General features: G+C 44.5%; 2 protein-coding genes across 2 annotated transcripts in view; both read left to right on the plus strand.

Moving 5' to 3' along the window:
- LOC138525642 (zinc finger protein 84-like) overlaps positions 1-14,540 on the plus strand; it is a 145,454-nt gene extending 130,914 nt beyond the window's left edge. Inside the window, exon 3 of the mRNA XM_069635694.1 lies at positions 342-14,540. Within this exon, the coding sequence (XP_069491795.1) occupies positions 788-2,140 (1,353 nt within the window). The 5' untranslated portion in view covers positions 342-787 and the 3' untranslated portion in view covers positions 2,141-14,540. The remainder of the gene's footprint in view (positions 1-341) is intronic.
- LOC138525638 (zinc finger protein 84-like) overlaps positions 1-20,010 on the plus strand; it is an 835,666-nt gene that overhangs the window by 130,898 nt on the left and 684,758 nt on the right. The gene's annotated exons all lie outside the window — the stretch shown is intronic.

Here is a 20,010-nt window from a genome sequence, read left to right on the forward strand (position 1 = left end):
TTAATCCTGGCTGTGGGCTAGTGACCACACGTCACCACATTGTGTTAATCCTGGCTGTGGGCTAGAGTTTCACACGGTTATTAATGTATGTGCCATGTGGTGTGGGAATGGTCAATGTGTCTCTTGGTTCTTGATAGATTTGTGTGTTAACCCTTTCCATGATATTGAGGGCACCTTACTCTATTCATTTAACTCAGTGCCCATAAGAAATTCAGTAGAAGATCAGGATTTCAAAAGCTAAAAAGAGCCCTTTTGCTTTTTCACATTTTCTATTTAAAACAAGAAATATGTGTTTATCTCTTATGGAACATTAATCCTGTTTTTCCTTTCCTTTCAAACAGGGCAACAAAGCAGGAAGCATGGAAAACAGTTAAATGGTTTAAGAATGGCTGCCACTTTAAAATAGAGGCTGGACATGTTCATGCATTGCACCACATTCAGTAAGAAAAAGGTGCTCAACACCAACTTTGGACTTGATGCTTCAGAATCAATGGTGCACCTGCTGTGGTGTTTACGTTCTAGTGGCAGCTGCTAGGATTAAAGCACAAAAAACAGACGTCTAGAAACTGCTCTGGACACGGAAAGGTTGCAAGCACAAGCTTTTTTTTGATTTTCAGACTCTCATGTTCTGGCCGAGGATTGAGGTTCTTTCTTGACATTCATGTGTTGAAAAATGCACCTGACTTGGTGAGATCAACTGAGAGATTAAGTAAATTATATAAATATTTTGATTTTGACAAGGAGCTCCTTACACAGAAATCACTATTTAAAAATTAACACCCTCACAATGGAGTTACCCTTTGAATTTTCTGAATGTGACACACCTTTCAAGGTAACTGGTTATTCATGGCAACATCAGAGATTTCACACAGAAGAGAAAGAACATAAATGCTACAAGTCTTTTACAGAAAAAAATAATCTATTGCTAAATCTGAGAAATCACACTGGGGGGAAACCATATGCATGTTCTGAATGTGAGCAGTATTTCACGCAAAGGGGTAATCTTTTGGCACACCAGAGAAAGCACACTGGAGATAAACCATATAGATGTTCTGAATGTGATAAGGCTTTCAAGCGAAAGAGTGAACTATTGAGTCATCGGAGAGTTCACACTGGGGACAAACCATATACATGTTCTGAATGTGATAAGGCTTTCAAGCGAAAGAGTGAACTATTGAAACATCAGCGAATTCACACTGGGGAGACACCATATACATGTTCTGAATGTGGTAAGGCTTTCAAACAAAAGGGTCAACTTGTCATACATCAAAGAATTCATACTGGGGAGAAACCATATGCATGTTCTGAATGTGATAAGGCTTTCAAGCGAAAGAGTGAACTATTGAGTCATCAGAGAATTCACACTGGAGAGAAACCATATACATGTTCTGAATGTGATAAGGCTTTCAAGCAAAAGAGTCAACTATTGAGTCATCAGAAAAATCACACTGGGGAGAAACCATATTCTTGTTCTGAATGTGATAAGGCTTTCAAGCAAAGGGTTCATCTATTGAGTCATCAGAGAAATCACACTGGGGAGAAACCATTTACCTGTTCTGAATGTGATAAGGCTTTCAAGCAATGGGATCATCTATTGACTCATCAGAGAAATCACACTGGGGAGAAACCACACACATGTTCTGAATGTGATAAGGCTTTCAAGCAAAGGGATCATTTATTGATTCATCAGAGAATTCACACTGGGGAGAAACCATATACATGTTCTGAATGTGATAAGGCTTTCAAGCAAATGAGTGAACTATTGCGTCATCAGATAAATCACACTGGGGTGAAACCATATGCATGTTCTGAATGTGATAAGGCTTTCAAGCAAAGGGGCCATCTAGTGAGTCATCAGAGAAATCATACTGGGGAGAAGCCATATACATGTTCTGAATGTCATAAGGCTTTCAAGCAAAGGGACCATCTATTGAGTCATCAGAGAATTCACACTGGGGAGAAACCATATACATGTTCTGAATGTGATAAGGCTTTCAAGCGAAAGAGTGAACTATTACGTCATCAGAGAAATCACACTGGGGAGAAACCATACACATGTTCTGAATGTAATAAGGCTTTCAAGCGAAATGATCAACTCATGCTACATTTGAGAATTCACACTGAGTCTTTCAATCAATAAGAGTGAACTATTGATTCATCAGAGAAACCACACCAGGAGGAAGCTATATATATATATGTCCACAATGTGATGAGGCTTTCAAGCGAAATTTCACTTTGTGATACATCAGAGAAATCACAGTGATGAGAAACCGGAAACATGTTTTGAATGCAAAGTCTTTCAAGCAATAAGGTAAACTAGGGCTGCAGCAGAGAAATCACGCTTACATGTTCTCACTTTGGTAAAGCTTACAAGCATAATGAGAAACCTATGACATGTGAATGTTAAAGGATATTTATACCACACACTATCACCACTGTAGTGGTCCCCTGGCAAATCTGAAAGAAAGAAAGAAAGGCAGGTAGGTTAGGGCGTGTTAGTAGGACAGCGTTTGGAGAACAAGTAAGGGAGCTGTGATGGGCTGTTGGCAGTTTCAGTTTGGTTAACACTGTTGGCTTAGCTTTTTGGTGTGGTATCCGGTCGGAGTCTGTCGTGTGCGGCTCTGTGTGGTGTGTCTGTTGTTGCGGTGTGGTGAAGTGCATGCAGGTTGCTGTGGTTTAAGAGTTTGTGTTTAGCTCGGGTTTGAGAGGAGGGTGAGGTTTTAGTACGGTTGGTTATTAGCATTGTCTAGAGAAAATGCACACTCATGTTGTGTGTCTTTTGAGATTAGGATGAGATTTCTTCCTTACATTGATCTAGTTTCAGCATGACAAGGTTGTTTCTCATCTCTCTGTCCATGTGTTGTGTTAGCTAATCTCTACAATTCTATCTTTGTTCTTACTCAGGCCAGCCCCTACATCTCGGTGTCAGCCTGCCGCAAGCTGGTCCCCGCAGATCTATCTAGTTGTGACCTATGCCCATACCCCTAGCTCTGGCCGAGTGTGACGCGGCACAGTTCAGTCCTTAGCAGGATGTCTGGATTGATGTATGTGAATCACCATACCTATGTCTTAGACAATTTGTTGTGTGTTGGGTTAATTGTTACGAAGTCAGTACATTTCCAAGAATACTGCGTGGGTATTGTGTATGTCGGTTTAGTGAATTCCGTCTTCTACTTGCTTGGTTGTATGTTTCTTAGTGTGGTCATAGTGGTCGCATTTGGCCGGCGGGTTGGCTTAAATGGAGGGTTAGTTTGAGGATGGTTGTCTTGTGAGGTAGTAATTTGATTGCGTGGATGCACAATTGGGTTGGGGTTTACACAAGGTTCATGTCGCCGTGTCTGTATGGGGGATGCTTGGTAGTGGGTAAGGTTGATGGTTGTGCCTGTTGTTGTGTCAGCCTTGTTAACTATTGTTCTGTCTTGATTGGTTGTTGCTCGTAGTCGGTTCCGCCTAGCATTGTCTCTTTGTTCTAGCCGGTGGTCCCCCTCTCTGTCGGTTCTAGGTGTTATCTGTGTCATCAGGGATTCTGTCAACTGGTTCTTTTTGCATTTTCCGTTTATTGTTTCACTTGTTTCTGTCCGGTTACGAGATATGGAAGAGCCCGGTTTTTAGTTGTTTTCTGATTTGATTTTTGATTTTATTTTATTTATAAAGCGCAAAAAACTAGGGCCCATGGGCAACCGGGCGCATACTCTTAAACATGTTACAAAAAGCAGTAGGTACAGAAGTTACAAAAATATACAGCATATATACATGTACCGAAGGGTACCATTAACAGTGTATAATACAGGGACAGAGCAGAGAGAAAATGTATATTCAGTTCTGTACCCCACCTGGAGTCTGGACTGTGTCAAGGTCTCATGAGACTTGGGAGAGCCTCCATGTTTTAGCATTGCTCTTGAAGGAGTGGAATGATGGTTCAATTCTGATAGGTGTGGGCAAGGTGTTCCAGAGTTTGGAGGCCAGGACGGGGAAGCTCACCCCACCAGCTTTTTGGAGTTTGCATCTAGGCACGATGAGGCTGTGAGTTTGGGCTGCTCTGGTAGGTCGAGTGGAGGTGTGGCGTGAGAAGCGAGTGGACAGGTAAGGTGGGGCGTTGTTGTTCAGACATTTGTGAGTCAAAGCTAGGGTTTTCAGGGCAATTCCCTGTTTTACCGGGAGCCAGCGTAAGTCCAATCTGACAGAGGAGATATGAGAGCGTCTCGGGATGTTTAAGGCTGCCCTTAAGGCATTATTTTGTACAGTTTGCAATTTATTAAGGTTAGACTGACTGGTCCCTAGGTAGAGAGCACTACAGTAGTCGATTTTGGCCATAACAAGAGTTCTGGCGAGTGGGATACAGTTGGTGGAGTTTAGGAAGGGTCTACAGGCAGTGATAAGTTTGCAGGTATAGGCCGAAGCTGACCTAACTGCATTTATTTGTCTGTTCAGAGAAAGCGAGGAGTCAAGATAGACCCCTAGCGTCTTAGTATCTTTGGAGACTTTAAGGTCATTGCCGTCAATAATAAAGGACTTGTAGGTTTGGTCTAGTTTGTTGAGCCGATGATTTGATCCTAAAAGTAAGAGCTCAGTCTTATCATCGTTAAGGCAGAGTTCGTGCTGTGCCATCCAGGCCTGGATGACCGAGTAAACATAGTTAAGGGCTTTGGTGTCAGCTGTGTAGTCTCCTGTGATAGGCATGAGTATCTAGGTGTCGTCCGCGTAGTTAGTGTAGGAGACACCCAGATAGTCCAGCACATCGAAGAGGGGCTTGGTGAATACGTTATACAACGTAGGGGATACACACGAGCCTTGAGGAACGCCACAGTGAATGGGGGAGGGATCCGCTGAAGCCAGCGGTGAGAAGACCCTTATGGATCTATTGCTCAGGAATGAATGGATCCAGGCATTGGCAGAGTCGGAGAAATGGGCTGCGGATTTGAGATGCTGGCAGAGTATTTGGTGGTTGACCAGATCAAAAGCCGCAGAGAGATCGAGGAGAAGGAGAAGAGCTAGCTTCCCATTGTCCTTCAGTGACTCCATCTGAGTTTTCAAGTCGATCAGAGCTGACTCCGTGCCATGTTTAGGGCGGAACCCTGATTGTCTTAAGCCCAGGAGATTGTTTAGTTCGAGGTAATCCTGAATCTGCAGGTAGGCTGCGCGGTCCAGGATCATGACCAGGAATGGGACCGTAGTGATAGGTCTGAAGTTAGTTGGGATATTAGGGTCAAGGGAGGGTTTTTTGAGGAGTGGGATAACCCATGCGTCCTTTAGGTTGTCAGGGACAATACCCGTCTTGAAAGAGGCATTTATGAATGCTGTAATGAACGGGGCTAGCTCATGAGATGCTTCTTTGATAATAGGTGCTGGGCAGGGGTCGCCTTGGCAATTGGAAGGTTTTAAATTGTTTATGTTTTCTACTTCGAGAGTAGTAAGTGGGGAGAAGGAGAAAGGTTTATGCGGATAGGTTAAATGTGTATTAAGTGTAGGTGTGGTCGGTGGTTGGTCAAGCTGTAGGGATTTCTGTTTGTCCCTGATTTTAGATTGGAGGGTAGCAATTTTACCCAGGAGTGCTGACTGAATATTGGTGCACCAAGTGTTGTCTTTGGAGCAAGAGTCAGGTGGGGCTGCAGGTGTCTCGTGTTCCTTAAGGATATTAAAGAGTTCCTTAGTATTGGACTGGGCTGACATAATGCGGTTATTATAAGAATCTTTTTTTGCCTGGAGTACAGCTTCTTTATAGTTAAGGGTGGCTATCAGAAGACTGTCCTTGTAGGCGTCGGAGTGGTGACTTCTCCAGCGTGACTCTGCTGAGCGTTTCTCTTTGTGTAACACTCTAAGCTGGGGAGTAAACCATGAGTTAAGGTGTGCTCGTTGTTTGGGTTTCCTCAGTTTGAGCGGGGCGATAGAGTTGATGGCTGCAAGCAGTGACTGGTTATACATGTCGGCTAGGTTGGTGGGGTCTGAGCAAGTGTCAGGAGAGTTATTTAGTGTGGGAAGGATAAGGGGGAGTATTTTTTCTGTCGTAATGTTCTTTTTATTTCTTGTGAGGGTGGCTGGGGCGACCAAAGGCCTGGGTGGTGGGGCTGCTTCAATGCTGAAAGTGATGACATGGTGGTCAGACCACAAGCAAGGGGCGTTGGAGATTACGCTAATATTGCAATTGGTGTCACTAAGCCAGTCAAGGGATCGCCATTTAATGTGGGTGGGTTCCTGTATGTGGTGAGTGAAACCTAAATCTGTTAAGGTATTAGCTAGGTCGAGGGCCGCAGGATCATTAGGGTCTTGGTGTCCTAGATTGAGGTCGCCAAGAATGATGGTTTGGGAGTTGGATTTAGCATTGTTGAGTACTAACGTAGAGATATCATCCACAAAGGATGTGGGTGGACCAGTGGGTCTGTATATTAGGTGGATGGTAGCCGTTTGGTTAGCAGAGAGTCCAAGCTTGACAGAGAGTAATTCTGAAGTTTCCACCTTAGTGCTTGGGAAGGTTCTAAGTCCTAATGAGTTTCTAGCAATGAAAGCAATTCCTCCACCTCTCGAGGTGCGATCACACCTGATGATGGAGTAATCAGTGGGGATGGCCAATGGGAGTGCCGGGCCGGAAGCCGCGTGCAGCCAGGTCTCGGTGATGGCGATGAAGTTGAGTTCCTGAGTTTTGATAAGATCAGCAACGTCCAGAGCGTGTGCAGCTAGGGATCTTGCGTTAATCAGGGCAGCTTTAATTAAACCAACGTTGCTTGATGAAGCTGTGATGGTTTGAGTGTGATGGGGCGTGGGTGAGGTGGCCGTTTGTGGAGGCGGGCTGTGTGTATAAGTTTTGAGGTATGAACTCAGGTACATGGGGTGTCCCTTCTTACCCATAAGTCTAGACCCTAATCTTAGGTTTCTAAGAGTGATAGGACATGGTTGGTTAGGTGAGGGTTTTTTGGCGAAATGGTCAAGCCATAGGGCCGGATCGTTGAGGTAGATGTTGTGGTATTGAGGTGCAGTACTTTGGTAGGTATCAGGAGATCTGTGAGAGGTGGCCATGGATGAGGTGTGCAAGGAGCTAGGTGCAGCTAAATCGGGAGGTGGTAGGTGTGATGACCTGGTAATTGACCACACTGAGAGTAGTACTTGTAATGAGGAGAGCAGTGACCTTAGGGAGGACCAGCGTGGTATCAGGTTACCGAGGTTAGAGAGGAATGGCTGCTGGGTCTGTGAGGCAGTTATAGGTAAGCGTTACAGGCTCTGAATTTTAGTTAGGTGGTCTTTGGTATTTATTTCATTTGGAAGGTTGTTCCAGGTTTTTGCCGCCAGGTGGGAGAAAGAGGAACCCCCTCCTTTTTTCCTGGTGTATGGCTTAGGTTCCAGACGGTTTTAATTGCTTGATCTCAGGAGTCTCGTCGGCTTGTAGATGGTTATTTTCTTTTGTAGTAATTCTGCTCCCTGGCTGCTGATTGCCCTGTGTGTTGTGCACATTGTTTTGAACATGAAACGTATTTTGATTGGAAGCCAATGTAGCATTTCTAGCACTGGTGTGATGTGATCTCTTCTAGATAGTTTGAGGAGTCTAGCTGCAGCGTTTTGGATGCGTTGTAGTTTCTTCAGCAGGTGTTCTGGCGTTCCGAGGTAGAGGCTGTTGGCGTAGTTGGTTCTTGACATGATGATAGTGACGATTGTCAGCGTTTGGTGGGTGAAGAACAGGAATGGTAGGATTACTTTTTGTTGAGTGAAGGAGGAAGAAGCATTTCTTAATTTTTGCATTTACTTGTGGTTCTAATGTTAGTGCGTTGTCCATTAGAGCTCCCAGGTTTTTGACTAAGATTGTCGGTGTGGGCGCGGTTCCCAATTCTATCGGCCACGGTATGTAGGTGTTCTGTTGGTTTTTGGATATAATCTTGATTTCTGTCATTCTTGGGTTGATTTTTAGGTTGTTGGCGTTCATCCAGTCATAGATTTCTTTGAGACATTTTCTTAGAGCTCAGTGTTGTTCTTGTGCATCTTCGATTTTGTAGATGATTGGAGTGTCGTCCGCATAGTTGTAGCACGTAAGATTGTATTTTTTGACGATCTTGATTAGCGGAGTCTGGTAGATGTTGAAGTATAGTGTTGATAGTCAGGATCCTTGTGGTACTCTGCAGTCGTTAACTTGTGGAGCAGAATTGAAGAGCTTTATTCAGACAGTTTCTATTCTGTTTGCTAGTAATAATTTTATCCACAGTAGTGCCAAGTCTGTTATACCTATATCTTCTAATCTCTTGATGAGGGTGTCATGGCTTACTGTGTCTAATGCTGCAGGGAGGTCGAGCAGAATCATGGCCAAGGTTGTGTTGGAGTCTGCGTTTGTCGTTAGGTCATCCCAGGTGAATAGGAGTGCTGATTCTGTCCCTTTAGCGGGTCTGAAGTCGATTTGCGCATGGTCCAGCAACTGGCGTTTTTCAACATGCTCTTGGGTCAGTTTGTATATGTAGGTTTCTAGAATTTTTACTGGGTATGGGATGTTTGAAATAGGTCTGTAGTTGGAGAGGTTTTCCATGTCACCACTTGTGTTCTTAAGTAGTGGTTTAATATACGCAGATTTGAAGGATCGTGTTACCGTCCCTGTGGCGAGCGACTGATTGAAGAGACTTCTGTAATATTCTGATGGTGTTCCTTGTGTGAGGATTGATTTGTAGATGTCTGGCGGGCAGGGATACATGGCCGAGCCTGCCAGCTTGACGAATGTCTCCACTGATATTTGATAAATGCCTGCAGAGGATTTGATGGTTAAATCAAATGCTGCCGATAAGTCTAATAGTAGTAGCAGGGCCAGCTTCCCGTGATCTTTCAGATCCTCAATTTGAGTTTTTAAGTCAATGAGGGCAGTTTCAGCTCCGTGCCTAGGCCAGAAGCCAGATTGTCTGAGACTGAGGAATTTGTTGGATTCGAGGTAGTCCTGGATCTGCAGATAAGCCGCCCGATGTAGGATTTTAAGCAGAAAGGGAATGGTGGTGATTGACCTATAATTGGTGAGTATGCTAGAGTTCATGCTGGGCTTTTTTGAGAAGGGGGATAACCCAAGCATCCTTAAGGTTATCAGGGACGATGCCTGAGTTGAAGGACAAGTTTATAAAGGCAGTGATGAAAGGAGCTAGTTCATGTGTAGCCTTCTTGATAATGGGAGCTGGGCATGTGTCTCCCTGGCAGTTGAGGGTTTGAGTTTACTGATGATGCTTTCAACCTCTAGTATAGTTAGTGGTGTAAAACTGAAGGGTTTGTGGGTGTGAGCGGTAGGGATGGCTTTATTGGGAAAATTGAGCTACGGTCAATCTGGAGGCTAATTTTGTTGTCATTTATTTTGGATGGGAGAGTGGAGAGTTTGTCGAGCGCTTTTTGAATGTTGGCACACCAAGTGCTGTCTTTAATGCAGGTGTCAGGAGGGGTTGAAGGAGATTTGCGTTCTTTCAGTATCTTGAAAAGCTTCTTGGTATTGGATTCCGCTTGGAAGAGTGTGTTGCTCCTTTGACCAGTTGCTGTAGTTTCTTGGTTGCTAGTTGCCCGATTAGTGGGCTTTGTTAGTTGGTGTGTTTTTCTTTGCACCATATAGTCCCCCAGGATTATCAGATACTCATGTTGGATGGCTATTTTGGTGGTGGCCTCTATGAAGTTGTCGACAAAGGTTGCATCATATGTCGGTGGTCTGTAAAGCAGTATGAATTTAATGTCTATTTTTGGATTTGCAAGTGTATGACCATGGATTCGCAGTTCTCGATGGTAAGAGGTTTGGCTGTTTTTATTATCAGGTGTTCTTTGAATGCTATTGCTAGGCCTCCTCCTTTTTTCCTTTCCTGTTTTACTGTAGGCATTTGAAGTTGATGGGGAGGCAGCTTTGAAGTGTGATTTTGTAGTTGTCGTCCAGCCATGTTTCAGTGATGAGTTTCAGTGATGAATAGGATGTCGATACTGTTGTTGCACAGCAGGTCAAAGATCTCTGTTGAGTGTTTTGACATTGATCTTGCGTTGATTAGGTTGATGTGGATTTTTATGCTATAATTTGGTTTGCGCTTTATTATCAGTGTTGTCTACTGACTGGGGGTTTGGTTTTCTTCCATGTAGATCTCCGGTTGTGGTGGTGGTGCAGTTGTGTTTGTGTTGTCGTTGAACAGCTCCTCAAGGTTAAGTGTTAGGTTTTTGTTTTATACATGTTCCTCTTCTAAATTTAGTGGCTGTTGAAGGGTAGGTCCTCGTGTTTTGGTGATATATGGGGTTAGAGTGTCGATTGTGTTCTTGTTCCCTCTAGCTTTGTCTGTTCTGCGTGGTTGTTCTGTTGTTGGTCATTCCTGATTCAATCGTTGGGTTGGTTTGTTCCAGTGAGTGGTTGTTTGCGATATATGGTGTTAGTGATAGGGACTTTTCTCTTCTGTCGGCAGTAGTTCTGTTTTTGTTCTTGTCGGTGGGGGTTTGTACTGCATTTGTAGATCTGTGCTGGCGTTCATTTGGGTTTGTTCACTGTCCCATTTTTCTTTATCATAGTCCTATTTATTTTTGGGCCATTTTGTGTAATTTGGTGGGAGGTTGTGGGGTTGATGTCGCAGTGTTTCTCCCTTTTGGTTATTGTTTGGGTTGTCGCAGTCAGGTCCCTTGTAAATTAGTTGGTTTATGTTTCCTTTGAGTTTCCTTCAGGGTTGAGGTCGCGGTTGCAGGGGCGGTATCCCATGTGCAGTGTTTTTGCTGGTTGGTTTGGTTTTTGTTATGATTGAACAATTGTGCGTGCTTTTCCTGGTTGGTTTCCTTCGGTTCTTGGTTTCTTGCTTGTATGATTGTGGGTGTGATGCTGTTGTCACGCACAGTCAGCCTTATGTGCTTAGTCTGGCTGTCTCATGAGGTTAGTCTGGGGTGTGGCAGGTTTGTCTGATACAACTTTGCAGGCTGTCTGGTGGTGTGGCTTGCTAGATAACGTGTGTCTGGTTCCATATGTGGCTATGGTAAGAGACTGTGTAGTTGGTGGGTGTGGGGATGATCTAGTCGGGGGGTTATAGAGCTGGGGCAACTCTCTAGCTATTCGTTGGGTTCTGTCAGAGTTCTATCTCAGTGTGGTGCTGGTTAGTATTCACAATTCTGTCTTAATGTGGCCAAAGCTGATGGTCACAGTTGTCTCTAAGTGCGAAGCAGGGTAATGTTCAGTCATATCTCAGTGTGACACTCTCTGGATGTGACTTAAGGTAATATTAACAATCCTCTCTGAGTGTGATGGAAGGTTAGTAATCACTGTTCTGTCTCGGTGCGGCAATCGCTAGATATGAATCAAGGCAGCACTAGCAACTCTCTATCCGAGTGCGACGCAGGCCAACATTCACAGCTCCATCTCAATATGGCGTTCTCTAGATTTGACTCAAGGCAACACTTACAATTCCCTCAGAGTGCAACGCAGGCCAGTATTCATGGTTCTATCTCAATGTGGCACAGGCTAATCACAGTTCTCGATCAGTGTATCACAGGCAGGTATTCACCGTTCTATCTAAATGCGGACGAGGGTGATGGTCACTGTCCTCATTCTATCAAAGTTAGACTATTGTAATGTGCTTCTGCTAGGAACCTCTATTATACAATACAACTATTACAAAATAAAGCACTGAGAGCAGCCATTGGTCTAAAAAAAATCCAATCACATTTCAGCCAGCAGAAGGGGCCCATCAAAGCCAGAATCATCTTTAAAACACTCTGTGTCTCCCTTAAATGCCTCATTAATAATGCCCTCTTATACATCAACAAAGCTGTCACCATGAACAAAACCACCAGATCTTTAAGATCCAACAACAAGGCACACCTCACTATTCCTCTTCGAATTCTCCAGAGCTGCAGGCAGTAGTTTCCCAGTTATGGCACCCAAACTCTGGAACACACTCCCACTACATGTTAGATCTGAGCCTTCCCTCCAACGCTTCAAAAAGATTCTCAAAACATGGCTATTCAATACATTCTACCCCAATGCCTCCTTGTCCACTAGGACAAAAATGCTAGGCAGCTCCTCTGAATAACCTCTGCTCTACACCCAGCTGATGTCCCAGAATTCCTGTCTTTCGCTGTATAGTCATAAGAAACGTGTGATTGCACAATGTATTATGTATTACCTATGTACTTCTAAATAACTGTATGAATATAAGATGTCTGTAACTACGTTGTGATACCCATGGGTTGGGCATATTATAAATGCAATAAATAAATAAAATAAGTAAATAGGTGTGACTCAAGGCAATATTAACAATCCTCTATGAATGCGATGGAGGCGTGCGGCAATCTCTAGATGTGAATCAAGGCAGCACTAGCAACTCTCTCAGAGTGCGACGCAGGCCAGTGTTCACGGTTCTATCTCAATGTGGCACAGTCTAATATTCACTGTTCTCTATCAGTGTATCACAGGCTGGTATTCACCGTTCTGTCTTAATGTGGCCGAGGCCAATGGTCAATGTCCTCACTAGATGTGACTCAAGGCGATGTTCACAGTTCTCGATCAGTGTCTCACTGGCTGGTATTCACTGTTCTGTCTTAATGCGGCCGAGGCCAATGGTCAGTGTCCTCACTAGATGTGACTCAAGGTGATATTCACGGTTCTCTCTGTGTATCACAGGCTGGTATTCACCATTCTATCTTTATGTGGCCGAGGCCAATGGTCAATGTCCTCACTAGATGTGACTCAAGGCGATATTCACAGTTCTCGATCAGTGTATCACAGGCTGGTATTCGCTGTTCTATCTTAATGTGGCCGAGGCCAATGGTCAATGTCATCACTAGATGTGACTCAAGGCGATATTCACAGTTCTCGATCAGTGTATCACAGGCTGGTTTTCACCGTTCTATCTTAATGTGGCCGAGGCCAATGTCCTCACTAGATGTGACTCAAGGCGATGTTCACAGTTCTCTATCAGTGCTTCACAGGCCAGTATTCACCGTTCTATCTTAATGTGGCCGAGGCCAATGGTCAATGTCCACACTAGATGTGACTCAAGGCGACATTCACAGTTCTCTGTCAGTGTATCACAGGCTGGTATTCACCGTTCTGTCTTAATGTGGCCGAGGCCAATGGTCAATGTCCTCACTAGATGTGACTCAAGGCGACATTCACAGTTCTCGGTCAGTGTATCAAAGGCTGGTATTCACTGTTCTATCTTAATGTGGACGAGGCCAATGGTCAATGTCCTCACTAGATGTGACTCAAGGCGATGTTCACAGTTCTCTATCGGTGTCTCACTGGCTGGTTTTCACTGTTCTGTCTTAATGCGGCCGAGGCCAATGGTCAATGTCCTCACTAGATGTGACTGAAGGTGATATTCACAGTTCTCAATCAGTGTATCACAGGCTGGTATTCACTGTTCTGTCTTAATGCGGCCGAGGCCAATGGTCAGTGTCCTCACTAGATGTGACTCAAGCTGATATTCACGGTTCTCTCAGTGTATCACGGGCTGGTATTAACCATTCTATCTTTATGTGGCCGAGGCCAATGGTCAATGTCCTCACTAGATGTGACTCAAGGCGATATTCACAGTTCTCGATCAGTGTATCACAGGCTGGTATTCACTGTTCTATCTTAATTTGGCCGAGGCCAATGGGCAATGTCCTCACTAGATGTGACTCAAGGCGATGTTCACAGTTCTCTATCAGTGTCTCACTGGCTGGTATTCACTGTTCTGTCTTAATGCGGCCGAGGCCAATGGTCAATGTCCTCACTAGATGTGACTCAAGGCGATATTCACAGTTCTCGATCAGTGTATCACAGGCTGGTATTCACTGTTCTGTCTTAATGCGGCCGAGGCCAATGGTCAATGTCCTCACTAGATGTGACTCAAGGCGATATTCACGGTTCTCTCAGTGTATCACATGCTGGTATTCACCGTTCTAACTTAATGTGGCCGAGGCCAACGGTCAATGTCCTCACTAGATGTGACTCAAGGCGAAAATCACAGTTCTCGATCAGTGTATCACAGGCTGGTATTCACAGTTCTGTCTTAATGCGGCCGAGGCCAATGGTCAATGTCCTCACTAGATGTGACTCAAGGCGATATTCACGGTTCTCTCAGTGTATCACATGCTGGTATTCACCGTTCTAACTTAATGTGGCCGAGGCCAACGGTCAATGTCCTCACTGGATGTGACTCAAGGCGAAAATCACAGTTCTCGATCAGTGTATCACAGGCTGGTATTCACAGTTCTATCTTAATGTGGCCGAGGCCAGTGGTCAATGTCCTCACTAGATGTGACTCAAGGCGATATTCACAGTTCTCGATCAGTGTATCACAGGCTGGCTTCAAATATCAGGAAGAGTCTCAGACGAGTATACAATGAATTCAAAACTCATCTGGGCCCTCTGATTCATGACGTCCCATAAAAAAGATGGGAATCATTTAATAACCTCCAAGCTGGATTCTGAAAATTTATTTGAGAAAGATCAGAACAGAAGAGGAACACAGGAGATCTAAAATACTATCCTTTTTTTAAAATAAACAAAGGAATATCAGTACACAATAGAAATATATCTAGCTGTACCTCCTTTTATATACCCTGTGGATAGAGAAATCAAATAAAATCATTTTTTTCTTCTATGAAGCAGTTGTGTTAAAGTAATTTCAAGTACCCCTCTAGAGGGCGAACTAAAAATAATGAATTAAACATTTTGTGAAAATATCCCCACAGAATCGATCAACCTGAGTTTTCTATTGTGTGAATACCTAAGGGTACACTCAGGCTTGAGACTCTTTTCTTGGTCCTTTTGTGTCAAGTCAAAATGCTTACATGCCTCTTAGCAATGACTGTTGTGTGCCTGAGAATTGCATCATTGCCTGTAAATGTAAAATGCCACCAGGAACTGCAAGCGACACACCTATTGGCTTTGCTAATACTAATTTTCTTTTCTTTTAACTGGCTACTTACAACCTTGGCAAACTGTCAACCATCCTTGTGAACACTCTTCACTCTGCAAAACCCTCAAATAGAGGCTTGCTATAAACAGTCTTTATGTTACAGTAAGAAGCACATATGGGTTCGCCTGCCTGAGTTCAAGCATGGGCAGCCCGGCTCTTTTTCTTTTCCATTCTCCAACTCGCAGAACGTAGCGAAACTACAGATCCCAGAATGCTAAGTGAAACAGCAGGACTAGGTGGGCTACACACAGATAGCATAGGGGAGAGTGATATCTGTACAAATGGTGGGGGTGGAGGCGACTGAACACAGATCTGTACCTGCTAACATACCGCCTTTCATTCTGGAGATGCAACTCGACTCCTGGTTTGAACTTGGCATTCTGGGAGTTGTAGGCCCGAATTTCCCCTATTATGAAGACTGGCATCCGAGTGCCAGAAGGCAAAGTTGAACTGAGAATTGGATTAGCATTTCCCAAGTGGAATGGGGCCTGATTGCACGCGTGCAAATGCCATGTTAAAAGGAACACGGGGTACATTGAGCTAAGTCTAGACAGGTGGCACCTTGCCACCTGGCAGTATGGTGAGGTAGGGACCGTTATGCCGCCCAGACAAGCTTCTGGAAGGTGCTGGGGATACTGGTCAGTAGAGTGTCTGCTGGGACGGTAAATAGCTCCCAGGTGCGTCCAGGGTCACGTGATTGCATTGAGCCAGACTTGACTAATGAGTTGCATGCTGGGAGTTCTGCTTTCAATTTCCACAGCTCCCGGCCTGCAGAGTGTGTTTAGTACTGTAAGCTAGAGTCACACATGATCTGGTGCTCCTAAGCAATTAAATTACCAAAGTATGCGTTCACAAATCACACAAAAGCCCATGGACGTGGGTATTATTTGGTGACTGTTCGGCAGAATTGCATGCAGTACCCTCTGGGACTACCACACACAACTAGGACTACAGGTGTAAGCCAAACCAACCTTTGGTATAAGTCTGTACCACACAGTTTTTGGTAGCGAGCTGCGCAGCCAGGCTTATCTCAAGATTGAATGTGAGCAGTACAAGAGGTTAAACAGAGGAATTTCAGTCACAGTGGTTCAAGGAGACACATACTCAAGGTTTCTTGGTAAAACACTTATTAATTTATTACACAGTCATTTAGAAAACATTTCACTAGAAGGATTCAACTTAATATTATATACCAATACACTTCAATACAAAACTCTAACATTTTGAGGCAGTTGGAGATCCCCTGAAGTAGGAGCAAAATAGGAGTTCAGTTACTTACAAGTGGGCAAAATGGACAAGGTAAGCAGAATAGATCACATATACTTGTTAGACACTGCAAATAGTTTCAGTTCACCAGAAGAGTTCAATTCAAGTCAATAGGCCTAGGCCAAAGTCAATGGGCTAGTATTCTGGATAGGAAAAAGGAATTCTGGTATCAAATGGTGAAGTCTTTGCAATAGTTCTTAGAAGTAGTTTAGACAAAAAAGAATCATATGTTGGGTCACAAGCTGATTAGGCCTGCAAGTTGGGAAAGTTTCAAGAACTTTCACCGCAAGAGTGGCATTCTCTCAATCGGGTTGGCACAGTACCTTTGTATGAAGAAACAAATGCTGCTAAGTCGTGGTTCCTGGCAGTTCCTGCAGATCTCACTGTTCCTGAGCCTCTGGGGACAAGAGGGAGGACGTCAGGGGGACTCCTGCACTGCTCCTGCACTGCATGGAATCGTCAAAAAAGCAAACAAGATGGAGTCACTTCAGTTCCAGTAGCTGTAGATTCAAGCACACAAGCTGGTGTACCTCTCCCTGGTTAATCCTAACCAGCCTTGAGAATGGTATCCAGGTGGCTTATGAGTTGATTGGTCCCACCAACTCAAAGGAAGAAGCCGTCCTTGAAGGAGCTTCTCTGTCGAAAGGAGTTTGGCGATTCCGACCTGCAGCAGGGCTTCACCGGGCAAACCAGCGGTCCAGGAGTTGCAGAAGCCATCTCTTACAGCTCGTCTTTGGTTCTTTCGTTTCAGTGGTCGACTCTCCTTTCCCGTGCTGGAGACTTGCCTTTTAAAACAGTTCTCTACCTTTCATTCCAGCCTAGCTGTCACTCACCCAGCAGGGTGGCTGTACTTGCCAGAAAGTCAGCCAGCCAATCACGCCAGAGTGCATTTGGGTATCCTAGGAGACTAAGCACAGGGAGTTTCGGGCACCTTCCTCACTTCCTGCCCACCCAAGACACTCAGACGCCAGAGGCGGTCTTCACTCCTGGAGCCCGCCAAAGGCACACAAACAAAGGGACCAAACCTGGTATGGCGCGCAGAGACAAACACTAGAAGGACCTTTCCAAAAAGAAATGGCGAAAAAAGAAGACCGGGACCTGTTTAAACAAAGGGGATTAAGGCGCCATTTTGAAAAACATGGCTCCTGTGATTTTTAGCTACCGGATTTCACAGTCAGGAAAAATCATGGAAGTTCGTTGTAAAACCACTGCCACCAGCCTTTTCAATAGGAAAGGGTAGCATTTGACTGCTAAATGAGTATTTAGACACAGGGGGATACTATGTAACCCCTCCAGCACTCCATTGTAAGATGGTGTGTGCTGTGTCTATGAATTTGGAAAAACTAGTAAAGCCAATTTCACTTTACATTCTCTAGGAAACAGTAGTTTATCCCAGATAAGGTATTTAAACCTTTGAGAAGTCTAAAAGACATCCCTGTGTCACTGCACTGATGGTGCTGTGTAACACACATGAAAAGATGATGCCTATGGAGTTATCTAAAACTCCATAATCAAAAAACGCAAATGTAAAACACACATCAAAATACATGAAAGAGTGGGAAAAAAAGCTCACTCTCTTTCCAGGTAAAAAAATAAAGTCCTCAAACTCTAGCAAAGTTGCTGCGGGTCTCTAAGGTGAAGGGAAGTAGCATATCTTTGAAAATTCTCCCTAACACTCGTCACCCCATGAGGATTTACTCCACCCCTGAATGAATCTCCTTACTCCAGTCGGTCAAACATTCTGGAGAGACCATCATCATTTTGGTGATGACACCCTGACCTGTGTTCAATGGTGAAATCAAACCCCTGTATGATGACAGACCATCTTAACAATTTAGGATTCTCCCCCTTCATCTGCATTAACCATCTTAAGGGTTGGTGGTCAGTCTGAATCACAAAAGTAGAGCCATACAAGTATGGCCTAAACTTTTTCAGTGACCACACAATAGCAAATCATTCATGCTCAATGGTTGCCGACCTTGTCCCAGGTTCCTTCAGCTTCCCGATGATGACGCAAATTGGGTGCTCCCTACCATTCTCATCCCGCTGACTCAGAACTGCACCTATACCGGTATTTAAAGCATCTGTATGCACAATGAATGTTTGGTTGTAGTCAGGAGCTCTTAGGACTGGAGCTTGACAAAGGGCTTTCTTTAGGCCTTCAACTGCTTGAGTGCATTCTTCATTCCACCTGACCTTTTTAGGGAATTTGGGGGAGGAGACCACATTCAAGGGAGAAGCTATGGTCCCATAGTTCTCTATGAAGTTCCTATAGTACCCAGTGAGACCTAGGAAGGCTCTCACTTGGGTTTGAATAGTTGGGGTGGCCCAGTTTTGTACAGCTTGAACTTTGCTAGTCAATGTTTGTTTGTTTGTTTATTTGGTAATGCGCACCAAACCCTTGGGTAGCCGGGCGCAGCAGTGTACAAGAAATCTTAAGCTTATTACAATATTTGGCATGAATATAACGAACAAATAGGCAATAAGAAATATATGCAGGAATATATACAAACATGTGTGCAAGTACAGGATGTGACTTAGAAAAGTTCGAAGCACTCTAGCAAGACTGTCTATCGTATATCTGTAGTTGGGTGTTAGTCATTGGCTCGCAACCAGTTAATTATCTTGTGTCTGAATTTAGGGTATGGTTATTCAGTTCTGAAGTCGAGTGGTTACTTGTTCAGCAGTGAGCAGCTTTGACAGGGAAGCTAGTTCCTCCCACGGTCGAGCGTTTAAACCGAGGAGTTTCTAGTTTAAAGGTGTTAGCAGATCTCGTGGGTCGCATAGAGGTTTTCCTTTTGATTTTTTCCATGAGGTACGGGGGGGCTAAGTTGTTCAGATATTTAGAGTTGAGGGAAGCTGTTTTGAGTGGGAGTCTGTCCGTTAAGTAGGATTCTGGCCTGCTTTCACCTCCTCCTACCTCATGTCCAAGGTAGACCACTTTACTCTGACCAATTTGACACTTACTTGCCTTTATGGTCAAATGGGCCTGCTCAAGAGCCTGCAAAACATTTCCTAAGTGGTCAACATGTTCTTTCCAAGTAGGGCTGAACACTGCAATGTCATCCAAGTATGCCATGCTGAAGTCCTCCATCCCATTCAGAACCTGGTTAACCATCCTTTGGAATGTAGCAGGTGCATTCTTTAGTCCAAAAGGCATTACCTTAAACTGGAAGAGGCCTGGTAGGGTTGAGAAAGCAGTTTTCTCCTTGGCATGCTCTGTCAGAGCTATTTGCCAATAGCCTGACGTTAGGTCAAATGTACTGAGGTACTTGGCTGAACCAAGCTTGTCCACCAGTTCATCTGTCCTTGGTAAAGGATGGGCATCAGTCTTAGCGACTGCATTAAGAGACCTTTAGGCCACACAGAATCTCAACTCCTTGGATCCAGCCTAGTACAACTGGACTAGACCATGGACTGGTTGTTACGCTCACCTGGTTCCCACAGGGGCGTTGATCGGACCCGGACAGCTGCGGTCTCCACCAACGTGATGCGTAGTGAAGAGATGACAGTCTGGACTGGCCCGCCTAATCTTGTCTGCTGGACTCGTAGAAGTATTCTCCTGCAAGTGGAGAAAGGGATTTAGCCACCCGTGGACTTTAGTGATGGCCCCCCAACTGTTCTCGTTCTCCCCACTAATCACCTCCGATATCCCCTCTTGGTAACCTCACCTTATGTTTTTAAATGATGAGCTCTCCATCCTGCATGGCATGCAGAGGCGCGTAGATACCAGTTACTTCACTGGTTTGAAGGTACTGGAGGAGTTCCGGAGGAATATTGACTCCAGTGTCTATAAAGTTCAAAGAGTTCAATATGTCCGATGTTCACTCTTGTTCCATTCCCTCGTTAGGGTGCAGCTGGGTCCAAAAGGATATTGCCTGCAGGC

The sequence above is a fragment of the Ambystoma mexicanum genome, chromosome 7p, assembly GCF_040938575.1.
Source record: "Ambystoma mexicanum isolate Mex_15411 chromosome 7p, UKY_AmexF1_1, whole genome shotgun sequence".
In the NCBI taxonomy this organism is placed as follows: Eukaryota; Metazoa; Chordata; class Amphibia; order Caudata; family Ambystomatidae; genus Ambystoma; species Ambystoma mexicanum.